Here is a 26,692-nt window from a genome sequence, read left to right as displayed (position 1 = left end):
TTACAGCAGCACGGCGAATAATATCATCACCTGTAGAGCTGGATGCAGCGGCCCGGCCATGAGGTTGTCGGCGCTAGCTTCGCTCATTATATTTGTCAGAGAAATATGCAGCCAAACATCCAAAGTAACCCTTACTAAGGAAGGGTTGCACTCTTTCTGGTATGGTGGTTGACAGTTTGGCGCTATTTAACTGGTTAGAAGGAAAAAGCAAGTTAAAATTTTGAATGTTCCGCAGACGTGCAGTCTCAAGGAGGGTCGACCGCATTGATGAATCATTGATTCTTATCAACAACAATCAACAGAACGGGGTGGGGATGGCACCTTGGTCCGATCCATTTAAACCACAGACTCCCCTCATTGTTCCCCCCCAGCCTGCAGAGTGACAAGAACTCAAAAGACCCTTGACCTAAGAACCATACACAAGGCGTCCCTGACGAAACAAAAATGTACACTAAAAACAACATGCTCCTGGCGCTGGCCGCTACGATCCAGCTCTCGTCGGCCGAGACAATCCTGGGTGCATATGTTTTCCATCGCCATGGCGATCGCACCGCAAAGAGCACTCCTCCTTCGTCTCTGACCGACCTGGGGTATGTTGAAGTGAATGGTCACGGATCGTACTACAACTCCCGCTACATTGCAAACTCCTCGGCAGCCCGCATCCTAGGCATCGAGAGCGACGTTGTTAAGCTCTCTCAACTTGCTGTCTCGTCGCCATCCGACAATGTCCTGCAGAACTCGGCCGCTGGCTGGCTTCAAGGTCTTTATCCCCCGGCCGGCTACGCCTCAAACCAGACTCTTCGCAACGGCAGTAAAGTGGAATCTCCTTTGAATGGGTTCCAATTGATCCCCATCTCAATCACTTCAACGAACGGCGGAAGCGAAAACTCACAATGGTTACAAGGCGCCACAAACTGCCAGAATGCAGAGTCGAGCAGCAATGACTTTTTCAATTCAGATCTCTTTAATTCCTACCAGTCTTCGTCCCTCGACTTATACCGCAGCGTTTCTCCGGCTGTGAATGGGACATTTAACGAAAGTCAATTGACCTTTAAGAATGCGTACACAATTTGGGATTTACTCAATGTCGCCTTGATCCACAATTCAACAGACTCTAATCCCGCTCTGGCTGATGTCAGCACTGACACGATGCACCAGCTATTCCTGCTCGCCAACATCCACGAGTACAACCTTGCATACAACTCCACGGATGCCGTTCGTGCCATCTCTGGTGCTGTTCTGGCCGGCCAGGTCCTGACGGCCCTCAACTCTACCATTACCGGTAACGGAAAATCCAAACTCAACGTCCAATTCGGAGCATACGGCACATTCTTGTCATACTTCGGCCTTGCTGGCCTGCCTCCTACAAACGCAATCTTCACTGGCATCCCTGATTATGCCTCCAGCATGGCCTGGGAACTAGTCACCAACGCAACTGTTTCGGCCAATGGCGACTTCCCGTCAACCTCGGATATCAGTGTGCGCTTCTTGTTTAACAATGGCACATCCTCCTCTTCCGCCGATCTCACTCCCTACGCCTTGTTCGGTGGATCCTCTATCGAAATTCCATGGGATGATTTCGTGTCCCAAACGCAGAAATTTGCCGTGACAGATCAGCAACAGTGGTGCAGCCTCTGCGGTAATACTGATGGTGCTTGTGCCAGCAACACTACCTCGTCTGGATCTGGATCCTCGACCCCTGCAGCAGCATCAAGTTCGAATGGGTCGGGAATTTCGACGGCCGTTGCAGGCGTCATTGGTGCTATGGTTACACTAGGTGTCATCCTAGGTCTGGAGGCTCTTATCTTGCTGCTCGGTGGATTGAGACTTGTTAAGAAGGGTGCTTCTGCTGCTGCCCTTTCTACAAATGGTGCAGCCGAGAAGTGAAATTAGAGAAGTGGTTGATAGTAGGGAACGAAGGCTTGGATTGATTTTTATTTTAACTAGGTTTTTCAACTGCCGGTTCATCCACCCCATGACTTCAATGTGACTACGAAAACTGAAATTGAGGGCTGGAAGTCATATATTGAACACACAGACATCAATGTTGTTCATGGCTGACTTACACTTTCTTTAGTCTAGGAATTAATTAAAGCTAATGAATATCAAATGATCAGAGACATCTCCATGATAAGTGTCACATGCTCATTCAGTAGTGGACTATCTCCATAACTCCCATTTTCCAGTTCAGAATCAAAAAGAGCAAATATTTCACGATTCCATCGCAACTCCCTTATCGCCCATCAATTCACAGCCATTCCGCACTACGCCAACGAGACCACCGGTCTGCACGACCTCGCTGCCACCGCCAGAGAGCCGCCATTCGATCTCAGCCAATCCTTCTAACCAGCTTATCCGTGTCTGGGCTGGAACCTCCAAGGTTTGTAGTTGCTCACTCAGTGCACTGAGGATATCGGCCAGGGCGAGACCCTTGTTTGATTTCAGTGTGTTGATTGTGTTGAGACACGACGTTACGTCACTCGTGGATAAGAGGGTGGTCATAATTTGGCGAATATCAGAAGGATGAGGAGCGGCGATGCAGTTGTAGATTGTTTCTTCAGTGACGAGTTCATGTTCTGGTGGAGGTTGGTCTTTGGGGGCGTTGCGCATAGGAAGAGGTAGGCCTTTAATTATGTTAGTGAGATTCTGTCTACTCACTTAGTGAAGTAGTATGAAAAATGAGGAACTCACTACTAGTATGGCAAGCTTGTAAAACATTCAACGCCCGTCGCATATCGCCTTTACTTAGCCTGACCAGACTCTCAACTGCATCAGGCTGTATCCGGACACTTTCTGCCTCGATGACTTTATCTACCAGGGCTCGAATATCGCCTTCCTTCAACGGACTGAACCGGAATCGTGTACACCGCGACAAGAGAGCTGGTGAAAGTTTGTGTGTGTAGTTTGCGATAATACAAAAACGTGTGTTCGCTGTGTACTTCTCCATAATCCGACGGAGTGCCATTTGTGCAGTAGCTGTCATAGCGTCGGCTTCGTCTAGAATAATCAATTTGAATGCGCCGAGTGAATTGGCGCCGTTTGTCGTAGAGCTGGGCGCGACAGAGAAGATTTGTTTTGTGCTTGCAAATGTCTTGATTTGTTCTCGAACAACGTCAATACCTCGATCATCAGAAGCATTCAATTCCAGGACCATCTGACGCATGTTTTTGCTTCCATAAATTCGTCGAGCTAGGGCGAGGATTGTTGTTGTTTTTCCTGTTCCGGGGGGCCGTACAGTAGAAGATGTGGGAGTCGCTAAGATAGTTCAGTATGCTAGACAAATGATACTATATTATATCTGACAAACATACATGTGAGTCAACAAACCTGTTGATTGTGGCTAGGATATCTTGGTGCCCTTGAACATCATCCAACGAGCTTGGCCGATACTTTTCGACCCTGGCCGAACCAAGTTAGCCACAGAAAACATTTTTGAACTTTGGCAGGAAATACTACACACCATGGCAAATTGTCCTCAGCGCCAATGGGCAGATCAGCAACAAGCTTTTTACCCTTGGAATTCGTGTTGTTGGAACTGAATTGCATTGCGGCGCCTTTGGCAGAGGAATCGATGTCCATCTCATCCTCGAAGTCCGACATCTTGACGGTTGATTTTGAACAGCGAGGAGTGTTCGATTAGAATATAGACTTCTAGATGTAGAGAATGTCAACGGGCATTAGTATCGTAGAGCGACAATCACATCCGTTCTTGCCAGACGCGTCGCGCGTTAAGAGGTTCGGCACCGGAAAATCATTGAGAGCAGCAGCCGCCAAGCCAAGGCCCCCCCCAAGGCAGCGCCGCAGCGGAGATACATGCGAGAGAGATCGACCATCTTCGTCATAACACGAGCACAAGAACGTTGCGCATACTTCCACCAACTCTTTGCGCAGGTTGCGGCTAGCTCAGTCTTTTCCATCCTGTCACTATGCCGGTGAGCCTTCCTCGGGTGTATGCGAATTGCACTGTCCATGCGATATTAACAGATGGCTCCAGGCCTACCACTCCATCTACCTCGATGAGGCCGACCTCCCCGTGATCGGTATGCAAGCCCACGCTGGAAAAACACAGACTATACAATACTACTCCCATGCACAATGATTTCATCAGCTCAACAACTTCTTTCCAGGCAATTTCCCCCTCCTCCCCCTTCGCACCCGCACTCGCGGCCCCGCATACGTCCTCCCCGTGATTCCTCCCTCAGAGTCAGATATCGACATCGACCCGAACAGCGAGTCATACGACTGCATAGACGAGATTCTGTCGCTCTTCCGCGCCAATGTGCTGTTCCGGAACTTTGAAATCAAGGGCCCCGCCGACCGTATGCTGATTTATGGCATCTTGTTCTTGAGCGAGTGTCTGGGGAAGGTTAAGCCGAACATGACGGCTCGGGATGCTGAGAAGGTCAGTTTCTCTGATATTATTTTATTTCGGGCATTGCGTTTAATTAATGAGGCTGTTTAGGCTTTGATCAATACCGCGCTCGAACAATTCGCTATCCCAGGCGATGCATCATTCCCTTTGAACCATGCTTTTGAGCGCCCACGTGATAGACAAGATGCGGAACAGCTTCGACAGTACGGCTTTCAACATTCCTGTTTATTGATAACTGCACTCAATGGGGCTAACACGATTCTAGATATCTCTCCCAAGTACGACAAGAGCTTGCCATTCGTCTGCTCACTAAATTATACCCCGGTGGCGAAGGCCCTTCCAAAGTGGGTGATACTTTCATTACTATTATTATTCATCATTCTGACTAACTTGAACAGTTCTGGCTCAGTTTTTCAAAGAGAAAGTTCATGGGCAAAAGTCTATAGATGATGATGTTGTTTATGTCTCGCTTTGTTTCTTGACGAATAGCAGCGTGATTGTGAATATTACTTTGTTTATCGCTACTACTGAACTCTTGTAGAACTAGGTTCTGGGCGTCAAAATGTATTCAACGGTATGCAAGTAATGGTGAATTTTTTTGATGATCTATGACAGGTGTGTTTAAACATCGATATACAGTTTCATGTTGGCGTTGAGATTTCGGTACTTGGGGCCGTGTCAACTTCTTCCAGCTTCCGCTTTTTCCGACGAGCTTGAGCTCCGCTAGAAATATGCTCTGTTGCAGGTATTACTCGAAGACCGTGGAAGATGTATCCCTCCGCACCGCCACGGTCAGACATCAGTGGATGCGTTCGGCCAGGGAGAACCTGCCATTGACGGACGCGCGAAGTCTGAAGCATTGGAGCTATAAGAAGGGTCGGGTCGAGAGGGAATTCCAAGGCGAGCGTCGACTCAATCGAAGGGAGATCGACAGTCTCTGAAGACGTGGTGAGCTGGGCCCTTTTCTTCTCAAGATCCTTCTTTTTAAGGATAAATGCTGAACGACGAGGGGTCGAGTATTGGTCCATCAATCTGGTGAGCGGTTCCACGGCGGCCGAGTAAACGACTGTCGAAGCTCCGCCGCGAAGCAGAGGTACGGCGTATTGTAGCACAGATTCAGGCTCCATGAGGCTGGCAACTACCAGACCGTTAAACCCACCGGCACGTACTTCATCAACAACACTCCGTATACGAGCCCATCGAGTGTGTTTGCGATAATATGTCCCGCGCTGTCTAGGTTTCCAGGTTTTCAGAATCTCCGCGTCGATAGACTCGGGACGCCGGTGGTATAAATTGTCAGCTTCGGGATCGATGACCTGTAACCACGATACTGTCTTCAAGTGCTTATAGAGAGGATGCGATTCGTCAGGATCCTCTACATCATAGCCAAAGTATTTGAGAATTGAGAGGTTTGGTTGTGAGTGGGCATGAATAACAGTGATGCTGTTGTCACCTGCGGCCATGTATTGTTGTCTGACTGAGGATCGGCTGTTCTCGTCATTCGCAATATTCATTTCTTCTGTTTCGTTGTTTTGTGTGTCATTGGCCGTGATTCCATTGTTCTCGCTCACATCCATTACATCGTCAGCACTTTCTATGGGTTCCTTTTTGGTTGACTCCCCGTCATGTTCGTCTTCATAGATATCGTCGGCCTCTTCATCTGGATCTTGTGGGTATAGAATCCCCATTCTTTCAGCCATTGCAGCTACAACGAGACCCCCTGTATCATCCACCACGAGATATCTCCCACTCGACTCCATGCCCTCTAATTGTAGATTCCCCGCGTGGTGCACATTTCCCCAGCATCCGAGCAAGCCGATCATTTCATCTCGTATTTCCATTATTTTATGAGGCTCCTTTCCCTGCAGAATATATTCCGTCAAGATCTTCACATCCAACGGCAAAACGGTGAATCGCTTGAGGTATTTCCTCCGTTTCCGCACTTTATACTTTGCCAGCGAGAACGCTGTCTTCTTGTCGATAGCTGAATGTGATTCTAGGAGCTTGTCAATGATTTCTTGGCCCGCGCCTGTAGAGTTCCGTTTGAGTTCTTCGATCTCGTCGAGCGTTAACGCCTGTGATGAGTTATCGTCGACAATATCTCGGTTCGTGCGCGTGGGCATGTCGTCGGAATTCTCTCCGTCCAGCTCCTCCCCCACGCCGTCGACATCTCCAGATCCTTCGCTAATGAGTGCCTCCGCATGAAGCTCGGCTGCGGGGACAATGCGCAGGCTGTAGCCATCTTCTTCTGGCTCTTCCAAAAGCTCGAATGTCAAGTGGAATGGGCGCCCAATAATATGGTTCGAATAGAAGCTGCCGTATTTTCCAAGCGATATTTTCCTAGACACAGCTATCAGCAACGGGCACCCCAGTAAAGAGAATGAAATCACACGTACATATTCGGCGCAACCTTCAGCACCTTGTGCAGGCCCGATGACAGATGCAATGCCACATATGCATTGGGGCGGACCACCGAATGCATTGTGAATAATTAATTCTTTTTAGGCCCTCGTATATTCCATATTCCAAAATCGTAGCAATTCACCGCAGCAGGACAGACCGGAAGCTCAGAAAAGTCGCATTCGCGGACCTGCCTGCCCGCAATAATTATTTCGCTGTAGTACGCGGGATTACATTGTTCCGCGCCGGATAACGGGTTACCGTACCGTACGGAAATTTGCCTTATCAGGCTGGCACGAGTTCTGTATTGGCGTCCCAGTCCGTAACACGATTGCCTAACACTCAACGAATTTATAGTATAACCAAGTTGCCCCCGCAGAATGACATCGTCACTAGCGAATGACCGTTCGCCATCCAGCTTGTTGCGCTACATATGTTTTGACGCCGTCCTGGAAATTGTCAGCCTGTTTGAATGCAGCGCCTTTTTGCCTTTTGATTCTTGCAGTGACTATTATTCCTTTATTCCATCGACCGAGATGTGTCTTGGTTGACGAAGGGACGGACATCGCCAAGCCCGCAGCTGCTCTCACGTCAACCCCAGGCCAATTGCGCCCTGGATGGCTGCCTGCCTGATCCTGGACCTGTGCATTACGACCGCTGCATATACCCGTAGCCGTCTACAGAAATGCTAGCGACACATATCTGATCCCAGTCATCACTGCTTTGTCCGCTAAAATCGACAAACCCTGTTGCAGATCGCGTGCGTTTAGACTGCTCTGCATGCTCTCGACGACACCGACCATCTTCCTTGTTCAAACATTCGCATATCGTGCTCATGGTGCTCCGAAAACCGCCACCTCCTGGCATCAAGGTTCCGCCGCGAGGAACAAACGCTGCCGACCACAGGTCTCCTGCTTCACGGAGCTCGACCTCCCCACGTTCCACCGGCCAAAGAAGCCGCAAGGATAGCTGGGAATTGGACACAGATTCGATATACTCCCCGGACCTGCATACATCACCCGCCTTTGATCTCATGCCTCTCGAAGAGGCACAGAAGTCACCAATGTCGCCTCATAGTCCTTGGGAGGATGAGCTTGTGGAACGGCCAAACGGGACCGCTCCTCTGTCCGGGAGTATGCCACTAGGAATGGTCAGTCAGAGCTATGGAAGTCAACATGGGGAACGGAGCTCCTCGATGTCGAATGTTCCACAAATATCCCTAGACACGACACGAAGAGAGCCCGCTGCGGATATTCAGCCACAATCTACAGGGAATGGACCAGCATCTGGAGCTCATTGGGAAGCAGTCTCACCCCAGCGGTTTCGAGCAAATAATCCATTTGCTCGTGCACGTAATCCTAGCCCAAATCCATGGGAGAATAGAAATCAACCTGGCCAAGGACAAGCCCCTTCAGATCAGGCGTCTACTGCGTCAGGAATTCATCTGGACTCTTCCGAAAGGAACAGCCAAAGTAAGCCTCTCTCCTCTATATGCCTCTAATTGTATATTAATGATCTTCTAGCATCGGGCATTATCCCCATGACAGCACGCTTGTCAATATTTGATCAGCCTGAGGATCCATGGACCCAACAACCCAGTCAGTCGAGCTTACAAGAGCAAACTCCTCTTCATGGCGTCGCACCAGCTGTACAACATGACTACACCAACGCATCCGAAAATATTTGGCAGTTACCACCTTCTGAACAATCCGCTGCCACTAATTCTCACTGGGCAATTCAATCAGACCAAACTATTGATTCGCACAATGAGTGGCAGGAAATCAAACCCAATCCTACTTCTTCAAAAGTTGAAATACCCATCAACAACCCGCATGTCTCAGAGACGGATAACCAACGAAGTCTGTCTCCGCATTTGATCGACCTTGATGATACGCCGACGGAAGCTAGAGCAAATGCATGGTCGAGCGAGTCGCAACCGACTGTACCTTCGAAAGACGAGAAATCTTCAACATCGTCTCCATCCCAAGCGCCACCAGCAAAGATGCCAGCCGCACTGCCTCCGATGTCTGAAACTGAGTTGAAGAGATTCCAGGAGAAGCAATTAGAAACTTATGCGATTCGCCACGTTAATTGGACCGACGACACGGGAAAATTGCGGGAGTCGCCTGTGTTGGTTCAGAACAAGAATGGCCCATGCCCTCTGCTTGCTCTTGTCAATGGACTTATTATGCGCTCTGTCGGGAGTAAAGATGCTCAACAGCCTGTTGTCAAGGCATTACAGACTAGAGAGAATATCTCTCTTGGACTCCTTATTCAAGCGCTTTTTGATGAGTTAACGACATATCCAGTAGACATCCTTCCTGATATCGAAGCACTGAGTCGGTTTCTTACCATGCTACATACTGGCATGAATGTCAATCCGCGACTAATTATAGAATCCCCAACATCAGTTGGGACATTTCATGAAACTAGTGATCTTCGTTTTTATGATGCGTTTAAAGTGCCATTGTTACATGGATGGATTGCCGATCCAAAAAGCAACACCCATGCGGCAATGGCTAAGGTTGCTGAGTATTATGAAGACATACAATTACTACAGTTTCGCAAAGAAGAGCTAGAAGACCGCGTAATACGCAGTGGATCCACTTTGACCCCCGATGAAGAACGCCTTATCGCAGAAATTGATATAATCCAGTCTTTTGTTAATGTTGAGAATGCCACACAGCTGAGCCGATTTGGTCTTGGCCATCTCAGTAAGACACTTGCATCAGGCTCAATATCGATCCTTTTTCGAAACGACCATTTTTCAACCTTATATAAACATCCTCAATCCGGGCAACTCTTCACCCTCGTCACCGACGCCGGATATGCAGATCACCCGGAGATCGTATGGGAATCACTTGTCGACGTTTCAGGCTCAAATGCCGAGTTCTTCGCCGGCGATTTCAGACCAGTCGGCCATGGCCCATCTGGTTCCCACTCTACTGAAACTAATCACCTCGTCAGTCAAAGAGAATCAAGTCGAACTAGCGCTCAGGCTGCTGGGCAAGGCGGTGATACATCTACCACTGAACAAGAAGACGCTGATTACGCATATGCTCTTTCCCTTCAATTTCAAGAAGAAGCCCGGCAACAAGAGCAGCAACGACAAGAACAACGCAGCCATACACGCGCAGGCTCGATACCAAATAACCCGCGTTCTTCTTCATCCACAGTAAACACAAACAATACATCAGCCCGTGGTACCACTTCTGGACATCGATATACCCAATCCTCGTCGGCTGCAAATCGCCTTCGCAATAACTCAACCGCCTCATTTCCTTCCCAAAACACCGATAGTCTCAACACCAACAATATACCCGTCGACGGACCATCTGATCATGACAACGACGACGATGCCCCACCTCCATCGTACGATCAAGTCGCGCGCAACAAGACTCTTGCTCAACGACAGCAACAGCAACAACGACAACGACAACGACCATCAACGGGCCACCCTTCCATTGATACTGAGTATTCCCGAAATAACTACCCTGGCGCTGCTGCTGTGGGTCGGAGACAAGAACCATGGCCGCCAATTACTACATATGACAGAGGATCAAGAGATAGAAACGGGAAGGACTGCATTGTCATGTAGACCGTCCTGAATAGGATTATATATATATTAGCTTCCATCATGATTTACGACCCATAGTTCTCTCCTTTTTTTTGTTTGTCTGTTTTCGCCTCTTGGAGTTATCTTCCATCTTGGTTCTCTTTCCATAGCGAAGTCTCAATTTCCGTGACACGAAACTTGGATGACTATACATAATATTAAGCTCATGGCTCGTATATCTACAATACAAATTTCCACCTTATCAGTGGTATTAATTATATCAATTGATATATAATGATTTAGAAATTATCATGAATTCACTCTCATATAAAATAAATTCATTCGATGCAACTAGCCTGTGAATTCTTAATATCACTCCAGATTACCAGATATGTGCACAATTGACCATGCCAGGTGAGAATGTCCAATTGTGTGGGTCTATACTCATATAGTAGTTGACATATCGGACAAATAGGTGCATTGATGCTCGACATATCATACTATTAATAGATGTCTAGGTTTTAATTTCATTCCTTTTATTTTTTTATCTTGATATTTTTATATTAAGTTTTTTTTTTAGATAGATACCTTGTCGCTTACGAGTAATGGGATGAACGCTCACATGGAAAGCAGTCAAGTAAACCAATGTTTGGCCTCCTTTCTTATAATACATGACTTGACATCTTCAAATTACCATTCACATTATCCTCTACTGTACTTTGTTATTTTAGTCGACTTATATTGTGGGCTGAGGTCCAAACTTACTACCATTTATTTCGGTAAATGGAAGTGCATCTACGTCCAACATTCAAACACGCGTCTTAAACCCCAGCCAACCAAAATCCTGGTCAAGCCATTTTACAGACCGTGCCGTTGATATTGACAGTAAAATAGAAACAATTAATAAAGGATAATAATAAAAGAACTCCAATGTGTAGAAGGGTAAATGTGGTGCCATTTCTCGTTATTGGTAAAGGTAGCATTAAAAACGCAGAATGCAAGATACGAGCATAGGTATATAATGATCAGGCTCAAATTTTTCAGCCGTTTTTTCAGGGTGTCTATTTCTCAAGCCTTTCTCCTCCGTTTGGGACTATGTGTACTTGAAGACTCTGGGATTGCTCCCGTTGCTGGAACGCCGAGACCCTGTGCATTTTCGTCAACGGTGTTTGCAGGGCTTGTGGCTTCGCTGTCGGTAAGTGTTTCAACAATGCGGCCGGGTTCGTGGGTATCGTTATTAGAGAGATTAGTTGTGTTGGTATCAAGGAAGTTGTTGTTGAAGGCATTGTCTTTGTGGTAGTCTTCATAGTTGTCGAAGTAACTTGTCGGTGCAGCGCCACCAGCTCGGCCGGTATCGCCGAATAACTCGGAATCAGCACCTCCACCATCGCCGAGGTTGTCGAAATTGAAAAGATCTTTCACATCTGCTGTCGCGCCAGGGTTCTGCTCGGATGCTGCTGCATTCGACATGTCGCTAAATTGGATGTTGTCTTTGCTATCGTTTAGGTCATTTAAGTCGGTGAAGTAGTCCTGGCTATTGAATATCTGGTCAAGATCAAGAGACGGTGGCGGTACGTGACCATCTGCAAGACCTGGGATTTGACCAGTGGGACTAAGCGGTTGTAATAAATTCGTCAAGTTCTGAACCGAGCGGTCTTGCTCTGCCTGCATCTTCATCAAATTGTCGATTTCGTTCCGAGTGTTGTTCAACTGAGCAGAATAGTTTTGTAACATGGGAGGGGGACTGGGGCTGATGAGGGCATTATTCGACGAAGCGGAGGTTGGGTCGTTGACATTTGTTTGATGTGCGATCTGTCGTAGCGCATCTGCACGTTGTTTTGGTGTAAGAGCCGAGTTTCCGCCAGACGTTTCGAGAGAGGATACTATGTTGGGGAAATCAGAGAAGTCCGTCGGAATCCCATTAACAGCGTTGCTGTTCTGAATCATGGACATGATATCTCTTTGTGGTTTCCGTTGGTCGAAAGAAGATCCTGTTGGTACCGGGGGTTGGGGACTGTTGCCATCAGGCACTTCTTCAATAATACCTGTTGATGCCCGCTGTTGTCGGGAGCTCGCTCGCCCACCATGACCGTCGTAGGTAGAAGCAGCTGGAGACAAGGTGGTTGCGCGATCAACTGTACCAGAACCGACCTGTGGCGGAGCCTTCAAAAGTAACGGCTTCTTCTTGAATGCTCCAGGTCCCAGGGGTGTATCATCGCCTAGTGAGCTCAAAACAAAGTCATCGCCGACATCCACAACATTACCTTGGTCCTGTGGAAACGAATTGGCGATGTTCTGTTGGCTCTCGTGGCCCTGAAGGCTGCGATTGTACACCGTAGCTAAGAAGGTAAGGATTGCATTGATCGAGTTTTCATGGCGATTGTGTTGTTCTTGAAAGTTGGCAGCCTGGCCGTATAGTTGTTCATGTTCTCGGCGAAGCTTAGATATTGTACTGGAGATAATCTGTTGTTGCTGTCGTATCGTCTGAAGTTCACGGTAGACGCCACTCAATTGATCCTTAGGAAGAAAGTCCTCCCGAGTGCTTATCGCTAGCTGAGCACGATTCCGCGACCGTTCTTCCCGGTTGCTTTCATCAACATACTCTTCCACATCATTCTCATCGCCATCATCAGTCCTAGCTTTGGCCCCTTTACTGCTACCCTTACTGGTTTGTCCAGACACGTTCTTAGGTTTTTGAATTAGCCACAGAAGATCGGGGTAGCCACGTTTGAAGTATGGATTAGCATATTCGCTGGGACTCTTGTTCTTCCGTTCACTGGCGCGCATAGAATTATCTGATAGACCAACTTTCTTGTGGAACCCGTACATGTTCAGTTGGCGTACGAAGGATGCATAATTATTGTGCTTAAACAATTCCGGAATCAGGGTACGAGCGAATTCATCTTCATCTAACACAATAAACGAGTCGCCGTCATCTGACCATCGGATTAACTCTGTGTTCTTCGATTCATCCAGAAAACTAAGTAGCGGTTAGCAAAGCTTTGATGATACGGGGACTAATGCTCTCAACTCACCTTCTCAACTTCTGGACAAAAGGCGGAATTTGTTTTCTTTTGGCCTGTGCTTCTCGCTTCGCAACCAATGCTCGTTGCTCGAGCTCCGCTACACTTTCTCCCCAACCATCACCTGTATTTTGATCGGTCAAGGGTGGCGTAGTCTGCTCGTACGTGCGGTTTCTATTAATGAGTTGATTCATAGGTCGTCTGGCAATTTGATTGGATTGCGTTACCCCGGCGCTTGCGATGTCTTGGTTTGCGGTAAAAGGCATGGCGTTGTACCCTGCCGAGTCAACAGGGTAGGCGGGAGTCACAGCTGGCGCGTCTTGGCCCCACTGAAGAAACTGGTCATCTGAAAGCTGGGTGTTTGGATCGGTGTAGTTTGGAATCGTTCCCATCGGGGCATGTATCGCAGGTGATGTCCCTGGGGCCGGGCGTTTTCGAGAAGAAACGCTCTGCGAGGCCATCTTGTGCAGTCCCGTGACTCCCGTCTGCGGTGGTCTGCGCTGGCTTCTCGTGAAGTAATATTAAGAGGACCCAGAGGCCACTCTCGACAAAAATATAACCACCAAGCCTTTTTCCGATGCCGATGTGAAGCGATGAGAGTTCCAACTTTTCGTGAAACTCGCACTGAGAGAATCAGTAAACAAAAATTGGCACCAAAAGCGACGACGGCGAAAGGGTTGTTGTCACAAATAACACAGCTCGTGACTTGTCGGACAGACTATGAGCAATTTCTGATTCTCGCTGGAGGGATATCGAACGAGAACTCTTCCGATAATGACAATCAACGACCGAGTGGGGAGTCGACGAATGCTGGCGGTTGTTTCGGTATACTCGCAGATCTCAGTAATTCGGCAGGTAAGTCTTGCGCGAAGTCTAGGGCACTGTGGGGTTACACAGGAGGCGATGGTTGACACCGCAATGCTGGAATGGTAGGAGAGCGATACAAGGCTGGAGGTCGAGGCTGGCGGGATGACGAATTATTTGGCGAAAGGTTAAATCTTCAATGGTCGCAGCCGAGCGCTGATCGGGTAGAGGAGATACGAGGGCTGCAGAGGATCGGTTGGCGAGAAGTGATGTTGCTGGCGATAGGTCTATCAACAGGCAATCGCGAAGGTCGGCGTCGTTTCTCTGAGTCGCGAAAGCAATTTGGGACGAAGAAGCAGTGGTGATAGCAACAATCGACTGATTAATCGATATCATGATTATTCTGCCAAGCCGCAGCGATCTGGCCCGGACCTTATCCGGGCCCCTGCGCCGCTGAGTCATCGATGTGGTCACGTGGCCGGGCTGCCTGTCTTTTATTGTTGCTATTATTACACTGTTGCTAAGTACTACTACACTATATACGACAGATGGTCATCCTTTCTCTCCAATCAGCCGCTTAAACCCGTCCACTACTGCAGTCCACTCACCAGGGTGCTGCGCTGCGAATTCGTCCACCACGCTCAGCGCGGCCAGGTCATCTGCCATGTGCTGTTCTTTGGTAGTACCATCAAGTATCGATGTTTTTCCAAGACTCAGTACGAGAGCATACAGTGCCGGGGCGAGGCCAATTCCAGCAGTGCTCGACAGTTTCTCCACCGGGTCGCTTTCAAGAAGAAATGGATTGGCCGTCAAAGTCCAGAAAGATTGGTAGATGATATCGTGGTCGCGAGCGAATGCGCGTAGCTCCACGTCGAATCCTGTATCTTGGTAGAATCGGTTCTGCACTACGGCGGGCTTCACTGTGACCTCTGGTGATTTATACAGCGCCTCCAATACGGAAATGGAGCAATTTGAGATGCCCAGATTTCGAATCTGGCCGTTCAGGACGTAGCTCTCCGCGGTCTTCCAGGCTTGAATTGTTTGTTCAATGGTAGGTAAAGGCGAATGAAAAACGAGTGTGTCAATGTAGTCACTGTCGCTGCTACTAGATGTTTTGAAATTGTGAAGCGACGATTTTATTGAGGTGTGAACTTGGTCGCTAATGTTCATGTTTGCAGAATAAGGCATATTCTTGGGATCCTGCCCTTGCACTGAGGTAAATTTGCTTTGTATCTGGTAGAAATCAGCTCGCCGAAGTCACACAAGCCATTTATTTCATCATATGTTTCAAGAATAATGCCTAGTTTCTGTCATGTCGTTACTTACGTAAAGCTCTTCTCGTTTCGCAATGCCTTCCTCTAGTGCTCGCCTTACTCCGTCGCCGACAAGATCCTCACGATAATGTTTGGGCTGCGCGGCAGTGTCCACGGCTCTAAACCCCGCTTTCAAAGCTGTGTACACAAGCTCTGCTGTGCGGTCCTTTTTCCAAGCTGTTCCATAGATCAAGGTCGGCATTGTTGTAACCGGCGCATCTCGCGCCAGACCTGGTGGTCGAAGGGGGAGTAAGCCAGAGGACATTTTGGCGAAACGGCTCACTTTTGCCATATGAACGTGGCTTCTATTCGGTCTTGAACAAAAATGTTTATCGAAGATATGACTGGAGCTGTCCCATGTAAAAGACCTCCATTAGTGCAGGATATACCCCACACTAGTTGCGTCACCAGTAGTCAATCCAGCCTTAACGCTATCAATAAGCTCGCTGCACTCGTACTCTAGTTTTGAGCAGTAGACCTTGGGACTTCACAAAGGGGGACTCTGAAAGGAAGACTTGTCTACTCTCGTTTCTGAACAAGCGTCCTCTCATATTCAACTATTCATCCAATGGAATGGTCTCATCTATGAGAGTTGAATGATTCAACCAATCAGAGGGGCGATTTCCGCCCCCGTCGGTAACCAATCAACATAAATTCCTCAGTATGCCGACATCGAACTCTGCGATAACCCTCTTATTTCACCGCAACAGCGTGCCCGACTATGCGATGAATATGATCTGGTCTTCCTGCTGCTGACAGCGACGTATCAGACACAAGTGAAGTAGTCTGCATAACCTCCCAAAATTAGGTATGGCGGGAACCCCGAAAAGCACCGGCTGTAGTACATGCCGACGACGAAAGAAAAAAGTAAGTCTACTGGAACGCGTCCATCCCTGTAATTATTAATCTTCATACTCAACAATGATTAAATGAACAATACTAATTGACGCTCGCCAGTGTGGAGAGGAGCGCCCCAGCTGTAAAGCATGTATATCCAACGGCTGGGTATGTCCGGGCTACGCCAAAAGATGGAAGTTTGTGGATGGAAATGCACAAGTATCGACGAATTACCAAGTTAAGACTCATGTCCACGAGAGAGAGATCTTCAATGATACCACGAACATACGTCACGGGGATCAAACGCGCCATGAGGTGAAGCCTCATAAGAAATCCCAGCTTATGTATGACATCAGTTGGCAGAAATATTCTCGACGATTGACTTCAGAATCTGACGGGCTTGCATCCATGCTTGTATTTATCTTGAATGACTCGTTAGGTCAGAAGTTTTGCCAGATTGGCTCACATGCGAATTTTCTCGACTATATACCCAGCCGCCTGGGGATAAACATTGCTCTGGATTCTGTGGTATCTAGTTTGTGTAGCCTATACATTGATACTCTCACCAGAAAAAGGACTTTTAAAAGTCTTCAGTTATATGGGCGGGGTATATCATCTTTGCAAGCCTGTCTAAAAGACCCCAAGCAACGTTTGGAGTCAGAAACACTGTGTGCATCACTATTACTACAAGTATGCGAGGTAATAACCTCGCTCTACACTGCTAACATAAAGCTAAAGAATGGCTAACTTGCGGCTAGCTCTTGAGAAACCCAGGAAATAGCCGATGGTTCTATCTCTCCAAAGGCTCGAGACTTCTCTTTGAGAGTGCGGGACCCGAAAGATGTGCTAGTGGTTTTGATCGTGCAATGATTGAATCGCAGCGGGTGTGGTTTGTAAGCTTCAGAATTTCCAATTTCAGCTGCTTTCTTAGGGCATTGTTCTGAACTAACATGATATTGAAATACAGATGATACAAGATGTTGGCAGACACCAGCATTGCTTTTTGACACAACCCCAGTGGCAAGAAGTTTTCAAAGTGCCAATTACCACCCCAGTAGATGTTCGAAACCCGATTCTCTCTTTACGGACTAGAGTCTGTGAAGTGCTCAACGACGTCCCTGATATACTGTCAGAAGTTGCTTGCATAGCACTTACAGATGAAAATCAGATTTTTTATACGAAAGCCCATCAGGAAGACCTTATATGCCGCTTGATAATACAAAAAGAAAGTATTCAAAGGTGGTATACAACAGAGCTGCAGCCATTGCTTTGCGGTGGTGGCGATTCTCGTTACTCAGCGGTCGTTCTTGCCGTGATCGATTTTATTTCCAGCTCGGCTCTTCTTGCAGTGATCGATGCATTGTCTACCATGACGTCCAAGTCTGAGGAGTACGGGCTGAATGGCCTCCTCCCCGAATACCAGCCCGCGATCATTGACTGCGAGACCGCAGTGCGAGCATCACTCAACTATATCATTGGCGTTTCTTCGCTCGTCGCAGAGCCGTTGCAAATCGCAACCCAGCAGACCAGCTTGTTGACCAGCCACTCCTAATTGTATCAGGATAGACAAATGTACAATATTGCTCGTTATCCGTGTTATTTCTTGAATAATCTTGCCTCGTTCTGGTTTTCTAGATAAATATTCGGCCCCACTGAATTTCCCTTTTGAGGGTGTATCTTGCGCGCTGACCAATCACATCCGCTCATTGGAGGTCATTCTTTCCTTCTTCTCAGTCTCATTCTGCGCCTGTTCCACTCCTGCATTGATCATGTCGGACAGTTTAGGGTATGCCAACATGCATCGCTGTATAAATACGCCAGAGGTCCCAGCAGACTGGTCTGGTAGATTCCTCAGTAAATATAATTTATCTCACTTCGGTACAGAAAACTATATATCCGCGTGAGAGTTCTGCTCAAGAATCGTGTATTGTATCTAAAAGCACACAGGACACAGATGTATCCCGTCAAAAAGGTATTTCATTTTTTATTTCCATCTCAATAGGAGAAAGAGATATGCTAAGACTTCGTAAGGCTATCATCATCGGTGCTGGTCCAGCCGGCCTAGCCGCTGCTCTGCGACTGCAGAAATCTCATAACATCAGCAGTGTCATTTACGAGCTTCGTCCGACACCGACCACAATTGGGGGCTCTATCGGCATTCCATCTAATGGGTTGCGGCTGCTAGATCGTCTTGGCGTGTACAAACCCCTTACTCAGATCGCAAATACAGACGAGCGATTTATTCTTCATTCAACAACGAATGATGCTATCCTCGCAGAGTCCAACTTCTCCGGCGAGGCTATGGAGCGAATCGGGTATGGCTATATGCGTGTCAAACGTACTGATTTAATCTCTTGTCTCCTGGATGCAGTGCAAAGGGAAGGAACCCCCATTCATTACGGGAAGCGTATCGTGTCAATTGATGAGCAGGATGAGAGAGTGACGGCAAAGTTTGAAGATGGCACGCAGGATACAGCGGACATTCTGCTTGGCTGTGATGGTATTCATTCGAGTGTCCGGACTATGCGCGTGGACTCTACTCTAAAGCCAGAGTATTCGGGTGTTTCGGCCATGTTTTCTTTGCTCAGACGATCCGAACTTCCTGCTGATTCACCGCCCGTGACGTGTTTCAATTCGACATTTACCACAGATGGACTGCTTGCTATAATATCTTGCACTGCTTCAAATGATGAAATCTTCTGGTTCTTCTCGGGTGAGGTACCTGTCCCAGAGTCTGGAGAAAACGGGTGGGAGGAACACCGCCATAAGGAGGTACAGGAATTTAAGACCTCGATCCTCAACGTGCTCGGTCAGGTTCAAGGTCGATGGGGGAACTTTGTGCGAGAAGTCATTCATAGAACAGAATCAATTTCTTTCACCCCTATCTACCGACTTCCGCTGGGCGGAACGTGGTCTCGTGGTCGGTGTTTATTGATTGGAGACGCTGCTCATGCCATGCAGCCTCACGCAGGGCAGGGAACTTCCATGGCATTGGAGGATATATTTGTGCTTTCGCATGTCTTGAAGCACTATCCGGATGGTTCCGTGCATGATATTTTCTCAAAATACGATGAAGTTCGGCGGCCTCGCGTGACCAGAATCTATACGGCATCCGAGCAGAACGGACAGCTGTGGAAGAAGACGGGCTCTTGGGGCCTTTGGTTTAGGGAGAATATGGTCTGGGCGATGTTCTCCCTGGCAAGTGTTTTCGGTCGCAAGAGGGGCGTCATACCATTGGATGACCTGATCTATGACCCAGAGGAGGAGCCAATCTCCTAGGATTTCAGCTTATGGTGTGCTAAGAATCTGATTTGTATATGTATGGGATAATACCTGATATAGAACAAGCCCATCACTCTTTCGATGGATACCTTTGTAACGTTTTCCTATTTCGTTTATCATTTTAAAACAACGGGTACAATGCAAATGATCAATATCTTCCCCATCCTGAAATCGAAAGAATCAGGCGCCAATTGCTGCCTGGAAGTAGGACAGTTAGTGTGGGGTTTTGTGAAGCCATCTCTGTGCCTGCCCGCCCAGGGTGAACTCCTCCGCTTCACCCTAGCCAGGAGATCAACCAGGTCACCACACAAGGCTCTACCTGAGAGTGAGGCTCGAATCAAGGTACAGTCCCACGTACCGGGTGCAAATTTCACTGCTAGACCGCCCGAGGCCGCCAACATAGGTTGAACCTGGGCTCAGCCTCGCGGGGCAACGGGCTTGTGCTGAGTGCGAGGTGCATACCGACTGGTTGGCTGCATGGATCGGAAACCGGTGCGAGTAGCCCAATAACCCGGGCACTGCAAGACAGGACATAGTTGAGAACTTTATTGTGTTGGACGATGAAGATAATAAATCTGCGTCGCGGCTGCAGCTGTGCTACGGGGTTGGATCCCTCATCCCTCGTCAAGCTGCAGCCTGAATCAATCTCGCTTGGATATCTCCTCGTTATATCCCCCTCAGGGTAGATTTCATTCTCTGGTTTTCTATAAGAAATAGTATCTAATGTTCAGCTCCATCAGTTCATAATGGACCCTATATCTGCTGTTGGCGTTCTTTCTGGGGCTTTGCAGATTGCACAAATCATCGGCCAGACGATTGCTGCTTTGGCTTCCCTTCGTGGGAAGATTAAAATAGCTGATATTACTATCAGATCGTTGATCACAGAGCTGTCAACTGTGAAGTCTGCGATATGTCACCTAGAGGAAATGAGCAAATACAATGGCGACAGTTTTGCATCAAACACGGAATATTGTGGCGGGTTGGAGGTTGCCCTTGAAGGCTGCAAGGCTGTGATGGAGGTTCTGTGGGTAGAAGTACATAAATTGACATTTTCCACCACTGGTGACTCGAAAGTTGGCTTTGCAGATCGTTTCAAAGTGATGTGGAATGACGGGTTGATGACTGATCTGCGCGACCACCTGCAGTCTCAAGTACATGCACTAGATTTCTTGCTACAAGTTTGTCAGTGGTAAGTGTCCAAATGGGTAGATAACAATTGATTATGCTAAACTTTCTTATAATGCACAGCTACTCTACAAAACAGCAATTGGAAATTCTGCAAAGAATTGAAAACCGTCAAATCCTCGAGAAGGTGGCCAGTGAGACTACGAGCCTTCGAAGCCGCTTAAGCAGAACAAACAGCTTGAGAAGTGTTCCATTGCATTCTGGTTCTTCTACCAAGCCGCCATTATTCATCGCGGCTATTAATGACACGACACTAATCGATGAATTCTCGCCTTCCTCCACAGTTGGCGGAGATATGTCAAACTTCCGCAAAGCCGAGCCTGATATAGCTGCCCTTACAAATCAGAGTTCTACTCTGGTCTCTGGAAATACTTGGACAAATAAAGAGCTAGTGTTCAGACCTGCTTTACGACCTATCATCACTGCTTCGCCCGAATTCCAAGAGCAGATCCACAGCGCCCCCCTTGAAGCTCGGCCGAGTCGTCGTTATGGGGGTGGTCGACCATGGCACTCAGCAGATAATTCCCCAGAGTCTCCAAACGACAATTCACACTCAACTTATAGCCCTAGAAAAAAGGGCAGTATATTCTCTTTGTTTCGAAAAAAGCAAAGCGGCAATATCACAACAAACCTTGCCAATCCGTCCTCCCGAAGCTTGGTGCGAAGCCCAGCGACAGGATTGTCCTCTCGAAGGATGAAGTGGACTCATGAATTTGACTCAAAAGTCAGCATTGATCTAGCAACAGCTAGTGATACCGGCTTTATTCCAGAAATCGTACGAGCCGCCCAACTAGGGTCTCGCTTTGAGGTAGAAAGACTTATTGCAAGCAACCACGACATCGAAGCTCGACATTTTCCTTCAGGGAAAAATGCACTATTAGTGGCTGCGCATTGTGGAAGAGAAGATATTGTTGAGCTATTACTCCAAAACAACGCTAATCTAGATGTATGCGATTCATCGGGGTCAAACATGCTCCATCTCGCTGCATCGCGAGGTCATCTCCCCGTTATGGACCTGCTATTTATGCAATGGCAGAGGCCTGACATCGAAGGAAAAACCGTAAATCATTGCACACCTCTCTATATGGCTGCCAGTAACGGACATCTGGAGGCAGCCAGGTTTCTGCTTTTGCAAAATGCTAAAGTCAATGCCCGGGCAGGTGATCAGACAACGGCCTTGCATATCGCGGCTAAACAGGGCGATATGGAGATGGTAGGATTATTAGTATCCTATGCAGCAGATGTTGACGCTAGAGATAGCCACATGATGACCGCCTTGCATTATGCAAGTCAGGGTGGCTTCGTAAACATCATCGATTTACTTGTCTCACACAATGCCAGCATTGATATCTGTGAAATCGAGCAAAAAACTCCTCTTATGTGTGCTGCATTGAACGGTCAATTATCAGCTGTGCGCGCCCTTCTCAAGAATAAAGCCAATATTCGATGCCTTGATGGACAAGGCATGAATGCCCTGCATCTAGCCGTCAGCAAAGGCCATGAAGAAGTTGTCGATATTCTGGGCCAGAAACGGGGGACATTGTTGTCAACCACCTGTCAAGGCAAGACCGCACTGCATATTGCTGCTGAAGACTCGCAGTTTGCTGTGGTAGAATACCTGCTACGCAGAAACCTCCCTTTGGAATCCCTTTGCCGCAATGGTCTCACTGCACTTCATTACGCTTCCTTGGCCGGCAGAGCGGATGTGTTTCAACTACTTATAACGTCCGGGGCGGACGTGGAGGCAACAACGCCTAATAAGGACAGACCGATACACCTAGCCGCAGCAAAAGGTTTCACTCATCTGATAAGTATTCTTCGCGATAGAGGTGCATTCTTGGAAGCAAAAAACTCACAAGGGGACCGCCCAATAAGCGTAGCCTGTCGACACGGTCGTGAAGATACTGCAAACACACTGCTGGATCTCGGCGCACAGTTACTTCTACAAGACAACCCCCTGAACCGTGACTCGCCGCTATGTATAGCCGCGATGAAAGGCCATAAAGAAACTGTGGAGCTATTACTCAAGCGAGGAGCACCTCTTATGGCACAAAACCGATTGGGATGGTCACCCATTCGTTACGCAGCACATTTCGGCCACCTAGAGACATTGCGCGTCCTTATTTCCGCTGGTGATACAAGTCAAGAGGAAATGAAGAATTTCTTCCTTAACTACGTGGGACCGTCGGCTGTGAAGGTCGAGTTTTGTCAAAATGCGAATATCTCAGACGAGCGAAAGACACAAGTGATGGATATTCTGTGTAGAGCCCAGCATAAACTTTTGACACATACCCCATCCAGTTCTTATATCTCATCCCCTTCCTCTTCTTCTACTAACTCGGATCCACCAATGGGGATGGAAGATAAAACTGCCTGGACATTGAAGAATCACCCTACATTTGTGAAGTTTTCCCCATCGAATTTTCGTGTGCCACCATCGCGGTCGTTAGGGGAAATTGAAGGGAAATCGGTATCCATGAGCTCTAGTCTAAGAGAAAAGAATGATGCAGACAGTGTTGCAACCAGCGACGAGGAGGGAAATGACGAAAAGAATCAAGTCGGAAACGACTCTCCAGACACCCCTCAGGAGAATGTATCGTGGCATTTACCGCACTACTCGTCCGCCTCTTACCCTCTCCATGCTGGATCTCAGATGTGTGGTGCGTCCGTGAATTATGCAGAGCTGGGGAGTGTGCAAATCCATGAGTTACCTGCTACTGCTGAACTGAGAGTTGAGTTGCCTGTAATTGAATTTTACGCATGAGCCGCAACTGAAGACTAGAGGCGGGGGACGATCAATTAGGCTGCTTGCGAAATAATGCATTGACCTTAAAGAAGTCCATCTTATACTATATGCAACCATTCCTTTCCCAATGTATATTAACATCAACATTGCCCTAATTCCATACCCATAAATCAAAAGCATAAGACTCACGAACTCAAGCATTCAAGTGTAACCAATAAATTCCGGGTATCTAAAACTCTAAAAAAAAAATCCTTGTCTTAATATATAACCTCTAACCCTGCCGGAAATTGTTCCAAAAAAGTAGGATACCCCATCCCATCCATAATTGGGATTTCTGACCCCCAGTCTGGGATTGGGTAGAAACTGTCTTCGTGACTCGACAAACTGTCTGCACCTGGTGACTGCAGCTCCGGACTGGAGAAAGTGGTTGAACGTCCAAGTCCCGGTTCGGCAGACGTCGTCTCGTCGCTTGACTCTGACGGATGGCGGTCGTATACTTGCTTCCGAGCCATAGGGTATGTCCCCAGTGGGTTCAAGATGTATTCTAAGGAAAACTGGGATGTATTTGGAGTGTTGGTGGTGGTATTGTCGACCCCGTCCATCGCAACGCTGCTGTTGCTAATACTAGAGTCTATCGATGAAGTGACTCTTCTTCGTCCTTGGCCGGCGCGCTCGTGAGCGAAAAGGATGTTGAAGCGTCGAAGTGCCTGGTTGGCAGATTCGTAGTACCGGTCTGCTTTGATGTATCTCTGAAGATATTTGAGGATTTTCACGTTGCTTTGGAGGATTTCGAGGTAATCGTTATGGGAGAGTAGGGGGAGTATAGGTTCGGGTTCGGACCATGAACTGAGACCCGTGACCAGCACGCTACTGCATATCTGTGTATGCACTGCATACGGAATATCTATGATGCTTTGCTTGTGGCAATTCCATAAGTCCTTTAGAAGGGAGCCGATATAAGCCGCTTTACTGATGCATGTGCGATGGCAGAGATTTATGAACTCTGCCGGCGCGTTTTCACGAATCCATCTTGTGGCACCATTGGGAAAGACCAACTTCGGCACCCCAATGCGATACAGATCATTGAAAGTTTGCGAAATGAGAATATGAAGGCCGAAAAATAGATTCAGGCGACCGGATGCCTTGTAAATGTAGATGTTTTCGGGTGACATTTTGAGGCTCTCCGTAATAGAACTCTCAATATCCCTTAATTCAGCATCGAGCTGGTGGAATTGCGTGTTAGGGGTTGCCTGCCATGGGATATCTCCATCCAAGTGTTTGACATATCGTAGTATCTTAGAGCGAATGACCATCGCCCTGACATAATATCCCCGCATGTCGACATTTTCTGCAGCTCTATTGGCTAGAGCAGGGTCGACAAAAGGCAACAGCTTGCCTCGGGGTAGCATTTCCGTGATGCACGGTGTGTTTCGTACAAAAAGGTCTTCGGTACAGGGCAACTGGACCTGCACATCGTCGGAGGACATAAAGCGAAGCTGGTCAATACCACATTCGATAGATGCATCCAATAGATAGCAAGCCCATAAAAGACGCCGTCTGCTTTCATTAAGCGCCCACGACGACTGGCCCCTTTGACACAGAACATCGTAGTCATTCTCGATGTTGAGTTGCAGAAGTTGTACTCGTCTAGCGATGAAGCCGGAAATCAGAAATCCTTTTGTGTAATCGCCACTTCGTAAATAATGCTCGTGGAGGAGGATCTCAGTCATGAGGCATTCGACAGATGGGTTACCAAAATTCGAAAAGACGCACTGCATGGCCGCCTCCGCCCAGCCCTTGCCGGCATCGAAGAAGCGGATGCTAGCGCTTACGTCTTCCTCGTTCGTACCGTGGAGTTTTGCGTAATAGAATGGAGCAGCTAAAGCACACATGATGTAGATAAGGCCCGACACTTCGGAGTAGACTTTCCGATGGTCTTTAAAACGCTCCATAAAGCTCGGGATGTGCAAGAAGCCCATGCAGCGCACGGTGTGGATTTGGGCAAAGTAGATGTCGATCAGCTCGCGAATCTGATCGATGGGAGGCAGATTCCTCGTCGCCAGCCATGTCGGCATAGAGCGCGAGAATTTCTGCGGGGTGGTCGACTCCTCTCGGAAGTCGGAGTCTGGCTCGTAGAAACTGCACTCGATGCCCTTCTTGGTGCATCTGGTGCATACAGGACCGCCAGAGCATTTGGCCTTGGTCCGCTTGCACTCAAAGCAGGATCGCAGGACGCGTCGGCGCTTGAGTCCAGCCTGGGTGATGGAGTCGCTGGGACAGATGCCTGCATCGCTGGCAGCACCGACATCCGCGGCGGCTTCCGTCGCATAGACGCAGTGCTCGCCAAATGCACGGCATTTGTTGCAGCACCCAGGAGTGCGATCGCACTTGATCTGGTGGTTTTGCAGAAGTGGTCAGCAAACCGAGGCGGCACCGTGGCTGATTAATTGCCAGCGAAGAAACTACTCACCTTCCGTCGGCGACAGATCAGGCAACTAGAGGGTTGTTGTGTTGACTCGACCATGACATCTCTTGTTCGCAGCGCGACTTCGAGGGCGCAACAAATACCACGGGCAGACAGGCGGTCCGATGCAGCAGAGAACACAGTCACAATCCATGATGGAGGAAAAGGGGCGTTGTCAGCGACGCTGCGGGGGCGCTCGGATCACGCGAGCGTACCAGAAAATGATGTTATCGCCAAAGTGCGGCTGGCTCTGGATCTTAGTGTTCTTGGGACAGAAACCCGACTGCCGCCCCCGTCGGATGTCGCTCCCTCTTTGCACTACTTCGCTAAATTGCATTCCACTACAACCAGGCATGAGGCCATTCTTGGCTTATTTGAGCTACAATGGCGCCATTCGCGGAGTCGCTGACACTGGCAACTGGAGTCGCATTAAAGGCAGCCAGTAGGATAATGGATGATGCATAATGCTCGTTTTTTAATAGCTCCTCCCTATTCGATCCCCCATATACGTACTTTCTAACCTGATCCTTGCCTGGGCAGTTCCCAGCGCTGCAAGGGGCTCGCAGTTTCGTGTATTCGACAACACCGCCTCCACCAACATCTTGATCGGTTATGGGAGCACCAACATCAACTGGATCCCCGCGTATGTGTGCAATCCGCTGGCTGAAGGGGAAAACCTGCCCTCGGCTACAGAGCGGCAAAGTATGGTG

General features: G+C 48.2%; 11 protein-coding genes across 11 annotated transcripts; 6 read left to right on the top strand and 5 right to left on the bottom strand.

Annotated features, from left to right (window-relative positions):
• Positions 1 to 462: 462 nt before the first annotated feature.
• Positions 463 to 1,887, top strand: BGW36DRAFT_295618 (histidine phosphatase superfamily; the record flags this gene model as incomplete). Its single annotated transcript, XM_046211195.1, has 1 exon — positions 463 to 1,887. The coding sequence occupies one exon, from the start codon at positions 463 to 465 to the stop codon at positions 1,885 to 1,887; it is 1,425 nt and encodes a 474-aa protein (XP_046072502.1).
• A 324-nt stretch (positions 1,888 to 2,211) lies between these two features.
• On the bottom strand, positions 2,212 to 3,600 carry BGW36DRAFT_397445 (putative DNA replication factor C subunit Rfc3; the record flags this gene model as incomplete). Its single annotated transcript, XM_046218301.1, has 4 exons — positions 2,212 to 2,624; positions 2,692 to 3,255; positions 3,308 to 3,399; positions 3,461 to 3,600. 4 exons carry the CDS (start codon positions 3,598 to 3,600, stop codon positions 2,212 to 2,214), a joined length of 1,209 nt encoding a protein of 402 aa, XP_046072501.1.
• Positions 3,601 to 3,819: 219 nt separating this feature from the next.
• On the top strand, positions 3,820 to 4,916 carry BGW36DRAFT_175740 (putative ARP2/3 complex subunit Arc18). Its single transcript, XM_046209679.1, has 6 exons — positions 3,820 to 3,932; positions 3,995 to 4,040; positions 4,128 to 4,402; positions 4,463 to 4,575; positions 4,638 to 4,716; positions 4,771 to 4,916. Exons 1-6 carry the CDS (start codon positions 3,927 to 3,929, stop codon positions 4,816 to 4,818), a joined length of 567 nt encoding a protein of 188 aa, XP_046072500.1. The 5' UTR covers positions 3,820 to 3,926; the 3' UTR covers positions 4,819 to 4,916.
• A 97-nt stretch (positions 4,917 to 5,013) lies between these two features.
• Positions 5,014 to 6,854, bottom strand: BGW36DRAFT_295792 (putative eukaryotic translation initiation factor 3, gamma subunit; the record flags this gene model as incomplete). Its single annotated transcript, XM_046211208.1, has 2 exons — positions 5,014 to 6,712; positions 6,769 to 6,854. 2 exons carry the CDS (start codon positions 6,852 to 6,854, stop codon positions 5,014 to 5,016), a joined length of 1,785 nt encoding a protein of 594 aa, XP_046072499.1.
• Positions 6,855 to 7,607: 753 nt separating this feature from the next.
• Positions 7,608 to 10,370, top strand: BGW36DRAFT_295454 (uncharacterized protein; the record flags this gene model as incomplete). Its single annotated transcript, XM_046211188.1, has 2 exons — positions 7,608 to 8,244; positions 8,296 to 10,370. 2 exons carry the CDS (start codon positions 7,608 to 7,610, stop codon positions 10,368 to 10,370), a joined length of 2,712 nt encoding a protein of 903 aa, XP_046072498.1.
• Positions 10,371 to 11,396: 1,026 nt separating this feature from the next.
• BGW36DRAFT_397442 (putative heat shock transcription factor Hsf1) lies at positions 11,397 to 13,812 on the bottom strand (the record flags this gene model as incomplete). The annotated part of the gene is made up of 2 exons (XM_046218300.1): positions 11,397 to 13,308; positions 13,364 to 13,812. The coding sequence occupies 2 exons, from the start codon at positions 13,810 to 13,812 to the stop codon at positions 11,397 to 11,399; spliced, it is 2,361 nt and encodes a 786-aa protein (XP_046072497.1).
• Positions 13,813 to 13,944: 132 nt separating this feature from the next.
• BGW36DRAFT_427744 (uncharacterized protein) lies at positions 13,945 to 14,520 on the top strand (the record flags this gene model as incomplete). Its single annotated transcript, XM_046220453.1, has 2 exons — positions 13,945 to 14,206; positions 14,285 to 14,520. 2 exons carry the CDS (start codon positions 13,945 to 13,947, stop codon positions 14,518 to 14,520), a joined length of 498 nt encoding a protein of 165 aa, XP_046072496.1.
• A 102-nt stretch (positions 14,521 to 14,622) lies between these two features.
• On the bottom strand, positions 14,623 to 15,963 carry BGW36DRAFT_379491 (putative aldo-keto reductase). Its single transcript, XM_046216211.1, has 2 exons — positions 15,482 to 15,963; positions 14,623 to 15,388 (listed from the first exon to the last, which is right to left on the bottom strand). Exons 1-2 carry the CDS (start codon positions 15,758 to 15,760, stop codon positions 14,708 to 14,710), a joined length of 960 nt encoding a protein of 319 aa, XP_046072495.1. The 5' UTR covers positions 15,761 to 15,963; the 3' UTR covers positions 14,623 to 14,707.
• Positions 15,964 to 16,169: 206 nt separating this feature from the next.
• Positions 16,170 to 18,017, top strand: BGW36DRAFT_379489 (uncharacterized protein). The gene is made up of 4 exons (XM_046216210.1): positions 16,170 to 16,335; positions 16,426 to 17,004; positions 17,064 to 17,198; positions 17,273 to 18,017. Exons 1-4 carry the CDS (start codon positions 16,279 to 16,281, stop codon positions 17,855 to 17,857), a joined length of 1,356 nt encoding a protein of 451 aa, XP_046072494.1. The 5' UTR covers positions 16,170 to 16,278; the 3' UTR covers positions 17,858 to 18,017.
• A 33-nt stretch (positions 18,018 to 18,050) lies between these two features.
• Positions 18,051 to 19,626, top strand: BGW36DRAFT_407740 (uncharacterized protein). Its single transcript, XM_046219057.1, has 2 exons — positions 18,051 to 18,277; positions 18,337 to 19,626. The coding sequence occupies exons 1-2, from the start codon at positions 18,260 to 18,262 to the stop codon at positions 19,582 to 19,584; spliced, it is 1,266 nt and encodes a 421-aa protein (XP_046072493.1). The 5' UTR covers positions 18,051 to 18,259; the 3' UTR covers positions 19,585 to 19,626.
• Positions 19,627 to 23,775: 4,149 nt separating this feature from the next.
• BGW36DRAFT_427739 (uncharacterized protein) lies at positions 23,776 to 26,042 on the bottom strand (the record flags this gene model as incomplete). Its single annotated transcript, XM_046220452.1, has 2 exons — positions 23,776 to 25,911; positions 25,989 to 26,042. The coding sequence occupies 2 exons, from the start codon at positions 26,040 to 26,042 to the stop codon at positions 23,776 to 23,778; spliced, it is 2,190 nt and encodes a 729-aa protein (XP_046072492.1).
• Between the last annotated feature and the right edge of the window lie 650 nt (positions 26,043 to 26,692).

Source organism: Talaromyces proteolyticus (assembly GCF_021365285.1).
Source record: "Talaromyces proteolyticus strain PMI_201 chromosome Unknown BGW36scaffold_6, whole genome shotgun sequence".
Taxonomy (NCBI): Eukaryota; Fungi; Ascomycota; class Eurotiomycetes; order Eurotiales; family Trichocomaceae; genus Talaromyces; species Talaromyces proteolyticus.
Note: the sequence above shows the minus strand (reverse complement) of the source record. Positions and strands in the feature narration are given on the sequence as shown.